The 9942-nt window shown below is 28.2% G+C and overlaps 1 protein-coding gene across 1 annotated transcript; it reads left to right on the forward strand.

Annotated features, from left to right (window-relative positions):
* The first annotated feature begins 1553 nt into the window (after positions 1–1553).
* DFR1 (dihydroflavonol-4-reductase DFR1) lies at positions 1554–5777 on the forward strand. The gene is made up of 6 exons (NM_001251683.2): positions 1554–1750; positions 2166–2335; positions 3217–3411; positions 4101–4260; positions 4821–5013; positions 5410–5777. The coding sequence occupies exons 1-6, from the start codon at positions 1633–1635 to the stop codon at positions 5618–5620; spliced, it is 1047 nt and encodes a 348-aa protein (NP_001238612.2). The 5' UTR covers positions 1554–1632; the 3' UTR covers positions 5621–5777.
* The last annotated feature ends 4165 nt before the right edge of the window (positions 5778–9942 follow it).

The following is a 9942-nucleotide window of genomic DNA, read 5'->3' on the forward strand; positions in this document are numbered from 1 at the left end:
TTGCTTCCTGAAGTAACATTGCTATGCATAATAAATTAAATTAAAAAAGGAAAAACCTTTTTTTTTTCGCAGATAGTATTTTTTTGGTGCAGAAAAGCAAAACCTCTAAAATAGAGTGCAATATAACGGATATATTTCTAGCCATTAAAATTTGTGTTGTTAGGCAACGGATATATTTTTTTCAATATAAATAGAGTGAAATGTAAAAAAATAAAATTAGACTAACAAAATCTCTAAAGTTTGCCTCATTTCATTCTCAACTTTTACTTTGATTTGTTTTCATGGATCGAAATAAAAAATCCCGCAATATGAATCTGTCATTTAAGTTCACCCCAAATTCTCAAGGTTTTTACAAATCTAAATTTACAAAATTTTTCAAATTTATCAAACTCACGAAATAATCTAAATCAAAATATGACAAATTTTCAATATCCTATACTTCTATTTCATCCATATCAATTTAGTATTTATCAATCACCACCAATTTATCCTTCCATGGATGAAGAATTTTCAATGGGTACTAACAATGAACAATATATTGTGTGAAGTTAGTTGCTTTCATTATTTTAAATAAAATATAGTTTAATTATATTTATATTTATATTTATATTTGATTTTTAAATTTTAAATTTTTTAACATCCGCCAAATATATTTAACATAATATAATGCACTAAAAATTCTTCATTATAAAATCATTTTCATTAAATAAAAAAAAAACAAAAGTTTGGATAGTTGAATATGAATAACGTATTAAATATGCATAATTTGAGGATTCTTATAATTAATATCTGTTACTAAAATGTTCTCATTTTTAATATTTCCTTAATTAAAAGTTATTACTTTTTACTAGCTGGATGCAAGTTAAACGTGACGTTATTTTTATATTATCTGTATTTTTGGTGTTTAATATTACAGCATAAAACAAAAATTAGCTAGGCCTTTAATTAATTAACTTTCATAACAATAAATTAAGAACATCTTTAATGAAATTCACCAAATCTATTATTATATATATTCTGGAGATCACTATGGAAGTTAGGTTCCCCTTAAAAACTGCTCCCATTTTAAAAATAATTATTGTTTAATGTCTCTTTCTAATTAATTAATATATATATAAAAGTAAGATTTATTGTAGAACCCACCAAAATAACTCAAAAATTCAAAATGAGATTTAACACTAAAACAAAAGAAAAATTATTATCCTATATGAAATCATAAGTCAAAAAAACAATCCAAAATTTCAAAATTAATTTTACCACTAAAATCCTTTAATATAATACTGAACGTTCATATATAGGCTGGCCGCTGTAATTAACTCACTGTTTCACATATTCACAATCAATTGCAGTACTCTTAAAATGTGATTGTAATTTGATTTATATATATATATATATATATATATATATATATATATATATATATATATATATATATATATATATTTCAATCGAGGTTCTAGAATTTTTGATTGGTAGGTAAATCTCACTCACTAGTAATTCTTTGGTCTCCCCTCACTCCTATAAACCCCACCAATGCTTCCCATTCCTTTTCCAAGTCAACCCGAGAGAGAATTAAGATTTTATAATTTAACTTTTTTGGGGTGTGATTAAAAGAGAAGCTAGCTAAAAAAAATGGGTTCAGCATCCGAAAGTGTTTGCGTTACAGGAGCTTCTGGTTTCATCGGGTCATGGCTTGTCATGAGACTCATCGAGCGTGGCTACACCGTTCGAGCCACCGTACGCGACCCAGGTTACTTAATTAATTTCATGTCACCCTCCAACAATGTGTTTATTTACGATAATTGTTATAGTATCCGGATAATTATAAAAGATTTTTAAAACAATTATTTTTATATTAATATTTAAAATGAGTTTGAGCACTTTAAGGAATTAGAACATAAAATTTTTCAATCAACAAAACCCTTCAATTTTTTAAAGTACTTTTGGTTTAACTAGTTAGATCTGAAATTTTTTATTTGAAACTCAATTAATCTTCTTTCATCTTGAGATGATTTATTTTAAAATAAAGTGATACTTTTAATTGCGATCCCATACACAACCGAAGATCGAAAGTATTATAGAATTTCTCTTAATTTACTTGCCAACAAAATATATAATATTATAACAGTAACATTATGTTAATCATTATACGCATTATTGTGCAGTAAACATGAAGAAGGTGAAGCATTTGGTGGAACTACCAGGCGCAAAGAGCAAACTGTCTCTGTGGAAGGCTGATCTTGCTGAAGAGGGAAGCTTTGATGAAGCCATTAAAGGCTGCACCGGAGTTTTCCACGTGGCCACCCCCATGGACTTTGAATCCAAAGACCCTGAGGTACAATATCATCCATTCACATTCACCTACTTTGATTTTCTGCCCTATATATCAAGATCACTCTTGAATATTAAATTAAAGTGATAATCCATGTTTTATTTTGTCGAAAATTAGTCACAAGCGAATAGATGTTTGGCATCAATATTGATAACAAAATTAAAGCTGTACCAAAAAAATTAATCGGCCTTTTCATCTCTTAAAAGATAATATTAATAATACTGATCTTTCATGGGCCAAAATTGTATTTTACTATAAAAGAAAAATATATATACCGACGATGAGGTATTATTCTCTTGATCTTGGGGCATTTAAAAATCTTTCCAATCAGCTAACTATATTTTCTATTATAACCAAACATTCTAACTTAGTCTCTAAACTTACAATGATGATCAATCTAGTTCTTAAAACTATAAAAAATATTATATATTTTAATTTCTAAAATTACTAAATAATAATCATTTTATTCTTTAAATTAGAAAACAACAATTATTTTTAAGTAGTCTCTACAACTACAACAATAAAGACTAAAATGTGTATCGAAAAAAAGAAATAAAGACTAAAATGACAGGCGTTTCCCATTACCTCACTTTCAAGTTGACGAGTTGCTGTTTAATTATGTGTTGTCAAAAGTAATGTTTGTTTTACGTGATATATATAATATGGTCCCAAACCAAATATTCCAGCCATGCCACATATATATAACACATAACCTTGACCTCTAGAGCCACATTAAAATCTCTTTAAAATATATATATATATATATATAATTGATGAAAATTAATTATATGAAAATCGTGAAATGTGCATGCAATAATATTAGTATTGATGAAGATTGAATCTGACACGTTGTTAATTACAAATTTGATGCATGGCAAGTGCAGAATGAAGTGATAAAGCCTACAATAAATGGGGTACTAGACATCATGAAAGCATGCTTGAAGGCAAAAACTGTGCGAAGGCTAATATTCACGTCCTCAGCCGGAACCCTCAACGTTATTGAGCGCCAAAAGCCCGTTTTCGACGACACATGCTGGAGTGACGTTGAGTTTTGCCGTAGAGTTAAGATGACTGGTTGGGTTAGTAATTTATCTCCTCACTTATGAATTATGATCAATGTTAATAGAAGATTATCATATCATCTGACTCGCATCAAGGATAAAACAACTATAAGCTTGAGTTTTAGATCCATGAAAAAAATATTTGTTTTTAGTTTTTATAAAACAAAAAAAAAAAGAAGTTATATATTGACAAAAGAACACAATATATTTCTCATTTAAAATAAAATATTTCTCTTAAAATTTACTTTATGTCTTACTAATGTGTCCGTGGTCTGTGGATAGCATGTCATTAACCATCACTCTCGACAACATAATAATTGTTATTAAAAGATACATAAATAATGTTTGATTAAAATATTTTTCAATCTATAAAATTATGGAGCTTTTATAAAATTAATAATTACTTTAATTTGTTTTTGTTCCTGTCTCTAAAAAATATGAAAATAATGTATTTTATTTATTGAAAAAAGATTAAAACTATAGAGTGAATAGTCTACATATACACTCATAATATAAATAATTTTTACACTCTTATTTAATGATAAACTTTCGTTCAATCACATATTGTTATCGTTGTGTATATATAGCAAGTTAGTTGATATTTATAATAAAAGTGATGGTAATTAACAATGGTTCTAACTATATATGTAATTTTTTTTACATGCAATTAATAATGATTTTTTTTCCTTATCTTGGTTTGAATGTAGATGTATTTTGTTTCTAAAACACTGGCGGAGAAAGAAGCATGGAAATTTGCCAAAGAGCAGGGCCTGGACTTCATCACTATCATTCCACCTCTTGTTGTCGGTCCCTTTCTGATGCCAACCATGCCACCTAGCCTAATCACGGCTCTATCGCCAATCACAGGTACATTATGCAAATTAAGGAAAATAATTAGTTGACACACAACTCTAAATTACACCATTTTTTACATGATGCCAACCATTTTTTACACCCAAGTTTTTTTTTTTAACTTTTATTGAATTTTACTCCTACAAATTAATTTAACACATTTTACCTTTAACTTTTAATAAACTTCTAAATTTTACTATTTATCACTTATATATTAATAAGTATAAAAGTTGAGGATAAATTTGTAAAAAAATAAAAAAAAAAGATAGTAGTAAAATTCATCAAAAAAATTGAGTGTAAAATTTGTTAGAAAAATAAGAAGTGGGAGGGGGATAAAGATATAATTATGTTAGAAGTAAATTGATGGAGAATAAAATTCCTAAGGTTTTTAAAAAATGTAAGTAAAATGTATTAAATTAATTTTTCAAAGTAAAATTTGTTAAAATTTAAAAAGTAAGGAATAAAAAGTGCAAGCTTTGCTGTTATAACTAGAGATATTATGATTCTTAATTGTGGGAACTAATTAAAGAAATGTTTCTCTATATTATGCTGAAGTGGTGCTTAAAAATTGGCAGGAAATGAGGACCATTACTCGATCATAAAGCAAGGTCAATTCGTCCACTTAGATGATCTCTGTCTTGCTCACATATTTCTGTTTGAGGAACCAGAAGTGGAAGGGAGGTACATATGCAGTGCATGTGACGCTACCATTCATGACATTGCCAAATTAATTAACCAAAAATACCCTGAGTACAAGGTCCCCACCAAGTAAGTCTCACAACTACTTTATAAATATCATACTTATAAAAATTAAATAAATAAAAAACGGTTTAAATTCACCAGCTCAACCAGCTAGCTGAACTTGAAATTGGTTCTGATATTCACGGTAAGAAACCAAAACTAGTACCTTAAATGAAATGCAAAATTAAAATTCAACATTTGAGAGAGCATTCTAATGTTATGGATTTGAACTCACAAGTAAAGAGTTTTGGGAAATTAAAGGGGATCTTAGTAATTAAACTAGAATTAATCTCGTACTACATATAAGGTGTAAAAATTCCTTGTAAATAAAAAAGAAAGTATTACACAGTAAAACAAATGTATAAATAAAGCATATATAAAATTAACTATAGGTTGGACTAATTGTGCACATTGGATTTTTAGGTTCAAGAATATTCCAGATCAATTGGAGCTTGTGAGATTTTCTTCCAAGAAGATCACAGACTTGGGATTCAAATTTAAATACAGCTTAGAGGACATGTACACTGGAGCAATTGACACATGCAGAGACAAAGGGCTTCTTCCGAAACCTGCAGAAAAAGGGCTTTTTACTAAACCTGCAGAAACTCCAGTGAATGCCATCATGCATAAATAGGCATTCATATCTTTGTATCTGTGTGATGGCTGTGCAACTTGCTTTTCTTATTCCGTTTCTTGATTAACGTTTCTGTTTTATGAAAAATTAGAAATGTGAGTGGCTTGTAAGGCCAGGTTATCTTCAATAAGTTAATAAAAACCATCTTCTAAAGTCTTGTTCACTTGCGTAAGTTAATAAATATATTACTACACACACACAAAAAAAAAAAAAAAAAAAAAAAACACTCCCCTCTCATTTTGCATCAAACTCTACAATCGACAACCATATAAGTCATCCTTGTTTTCAGATTATTTTTTTTTCAATTCTTAACCTATAATTCTCATTCTCACATTTAAATAAAATAAAATAAAATAAAAATCTAACTCCATATACCCCTTATAGATAGGATTCTGAAAATAACTTGCTGTTGTAAGAGTGGGAAGGCAAGATTGTTTTCATTAATTTTAGGTTTAAATACTTTGTGTCCCTATAGTTATTCACGTTTTGATTTTGGTGCTTGTAATTTTAAAAGAAAATGTCCCTGAAATATTTTGTTTTATGTAGTTGGTCCTTGTAATTAGAAATCAGTCAAGTGATTAATGATTGTTGATGATAATAAGTATCACATCAGTAAATGATGATATTATAAAGTGTCACGCATCAAAAGTGTTACATTAATACATTAATAGGAATTAAGCCGGGCCATTAACCTACTACAAGGGGCTTAACCAATTTGTTTGAATGTCTTATCCCTAATGATCGTTTCCTTCCGACGTACACTGATCATATCCACACTCCTTTTTCTTCTTTTCCATCTTCCCTTTCTTTTTCTCATTCAAGCTCCATTCCATTCTTCTAAATCAGTTGGTTAAGAAAACCTCAACCCTTTTTGGCTTTAAGAAAAATAATCAATGTTATATTAACATGTATTTGAACACTTAATCGAACCATACACAACTTCCTTCATGTGAAAAGAAGGGAATAAATTTCCAACTTAAAATCCAAGACGACTTCTCCTTGCTGCCACCGTTCTAGCTTAGCATTGTGTTTCTAGGCAATGTGTCTTGCTGGTCCAGGTGGTAATAAATTAAATCAACTCGAAAATAGTTTGAAATTTGATTTGATAATCAACTGTTTATGAATCAAATGAATTAAATTTGAGTTAAAAATTTAGCTCGTTAAATGAATAAACCAAATTTGAATTGTATTTCGTTCAACTCATTTGGTTCATGAATTAGTTATATATATATTAAATTTATCTAATTAATTGAATTTTCTATTATTTTATATATGTAGGGTAGGGTGGCTTTTTTTTTTTAAGTAGACTTCGATTGTAACAAATATTTTTCTTGTCATACCTTATGGTTCTACAAAGCTAATAAAATAAATTCAATTTTATCTTTTTTAAAAAAATTAAACAATCATTTTATCTAAAATCTACCAATAAATTGAAATTTTGAAATGTAAAAGATTTTTAAAATTTTACTCTTAGTTCATGTGAATCGAGCTAATGAGCTGAGTTGTTTGTGAGCTTAAACCAAGTCAAATTCGAACGGGTAAAAGATTTATATCAAACTTCGAGATGAACTAAATATTAATGAGTCTATGTTTGGGTCTCATTAATGCTTGCCATGGATGAAAGTGTCATGTTGATTATTATGGTGTAGGCATGAATGGTGATCTTTAGTACCAAAGCATGATGCAATGAAGTGCAATCTTGTCTGGACATTATGATTTTTTGGGTGATAATCCTACACTATTACACAAAATAGTTTTTTAGAATAATTAAAAATGACTTTTTAAATTAATTGTATGACAATTATAAAATATCATGTACAAGAAGTGATGACTTTTTTTTATCAGTTTTCAGTCCATCTAAAAAGATAACTTTCAAGATTGGTTGGAAAAAGAACCAATCTAAAGTATATCTAAAAAGTTATGTTTTATATACAATATGTTTTGCTGATTTTTTATGCTTATAATTTCTAGAATATAATAATAATTATTACTTTGAGGATTAAGATTGTAATTGTTGAGAAATATTCAAGTATCATATTGGTTGTCTCAGTCCTTGAAGTGTAGTTTATATATCTATTAGACTTCATCTTAAAATTAATTGGCATTAAGTGAAGTTATCCAATAGATATATATATAAGCTACAATCCAAGGACCGAGGCAATCGATAAATAAATAAGCTTGATGTGAGACTTGAGTATTTTCTAATTTAATCAATAAGTAAACATGTTGAGCTCAACTTTTTTAATTTCATATGTAAATATTTTTGTTTTCTAGATAGGTCAATTTTTTTAATTATGAAGCAGGCTTGCCTTATTCTTCTATCTTTTTTCTTTTTTGTTCTATTTTTCTGCCCAACTTAATTGCATTAATGTTTTTCTTTTTATTTGAACTGGTTACGACTTTCATATTGTTTCTTTCTTTTTTATGATTTTTTTTCTAAAATATTTGATGTATTAGAATTTTAAAGTCTAATTAATATATATTTGTAAATATACCTTTATTTAATATTTATTATTAGTGATACAAGTATCAAAAATCAAATTAATTAAATAAGTTCATTTTAGTTCAAATATAATAATTTTAGTTCAATTAAATATTTTTTAAATTTATGTGTTATATTCTTAATAAATAAAATTATGAAAAGAGGTAGTATAAGAAGTTTTACAACAAGAATGAAGATCGAATGAAATGTGTGAGCAGCCACCAGTCAGCAGTCACGTGCTCTTGAGTTCAGCTAACTTGTTGTACTAACATAACCGGCTGGTGATCACATGTTGAGCAGTTAAAGCTATCATAACACAATGAAATTAACCAAAAAGACTTGCTTCGATGTGGATCTGCATTGTCTTTGTCCTGTGCCATGTGTGAGAATAAAGCAGATTTTAATTTGGAATTTCCTCGTTTAAAATAGCACATGTTTTCATATTAATATTAAAAATGGCAATTTAAACAGGTTTTTCTAATATTTAAATTATCAGTATTAAAAAAAATTCTGGGCTTGAGCATGGAAAAATAACTAAAGACATTATTTTATCCAAAAAATGGCCAATTTGATGGGAGAAAGATTACGCCTCTTAGTTGTATAAAAAAAATTATCAGTATGATTGTATTTTTCTTAAAAAATACCTTAATGAGTAATCTGTATGACACCATATTAGTTTTTTTAAAAAAACTATCAATAAGCTAATATTTTATCCCTTACTATCTGCATGATAATTTTGTTTTATTTAACTAAAATCTATAATAATAAGTATTTCTGAATATATAAATTATATTTAAGTTTATGATAAAAAAAATATTTTGTGATATAAAGTTACTTTTAATTATTGATATTCTTTTAAAAATATAAAAATTCAATTTAAAAAAATAAAAATGAAAATAATAGATTTAATAAGATAAGAGGTTAACAAAAATTTCTAAAACACTTTCATTGAAAAATAATTTCTAAAAAAACTCACATTCAAAAATAAATTTAAAAAAAGAGAAATAGTTATTATATATATTAAATTTATCATCAAAAAAATATTTTGAAATTTTAAATTCTTGTCATATCAGATATCCCTTATAAATACTGTGACTGTGAGCCTCAACACCATTCCTACATCGGTCCAAAAAATCCCTTATAAAAGTCATATTTATTAATATATTAAATTATTATTGACAAAAAGTCTACAATATAATTTTACCTTATAGGGCAAAATCACCAAATTGGGTCCCTTTTATAAATTAATTACCAAAATGGATCTGTTACATTTTTATTTATCAAGGGGTCTGTTATTTTACTACAAAGCGCTTACCTGAGGGGCGCGTTCCACCTAAACGCGACGCGTGGCGTGACTTGACAGGACGATGGGACAGGGGTGGAAGTGGTGGCCTGCCAGACACGACCACTAGTGATGGTCTGCCAGGCGCTACCAGTAGTGGTGGGGCCCTAGGCGCGACCACTAGTGGTAGCCTGTCAAGCGCGACCACTAGTGGTGGGCCCAGACACGTCCCTATTCCTTATAAAACCCCTTCCCCTCCGTTTCATTTTCACACAAAAACGTTGAAGTGAGCTGAGTTGAAACGTGTTGAAGCGCTTTATACCGGTTAGAATTACTCTAAATAAGTTAAATTATTGTCACAACAATTTTCTACTTCGCACACTTATGACGCAAAACAATCGGCATTTATTTTTAATGTCTATGTATAAATTTTGGTTATTAACCAAATATACCAACAACATCAATAATTATGAGCTTAACTAATAATAATAATAATGTGCTAGATATAAAAACTACTACAATAAATAATTAATGGCCTCGTCCAACAAATATAACATA

This window comes from Glycine max, chromosome 14 (genome assembly GCF_000004515.6).
Source record: "Glycine max cultivar Williams 82 chromosome 14, Glycine_max_v4.0, whole genome shotgun sequence".
NCBI lineage: Eukaryota > Viridiplantae > Streptophyta > Magnoliopsida > Fabales > Fabaceae > Glycine > Glycine max.

Excerpts from the sequence above, each read along its gene's own strand:
- DFR1 (NM_001251683.2), top strand. The coding sequence starts at position 1,633 with ATGGGTTCAGCATCCGAAAGTGTTTGCGTTACAGGAGCTTCTGGTTTC. Across the intron at positions 4,261-4,820 it reads GGCTCTATCGCCAATCACAG|GAAATGAGGACCATTACTCG; the intron begins GTACATTATGCA and ends AAAAATTGGCAG. Across the intron at positions 5,014-5,409 it reads GAGTACAAGGTCCCCACCAA|GTTCAAGAATATTCCAGATC; the intron begins GTAAGTCTCACA and ends TTGGATTTTTAG.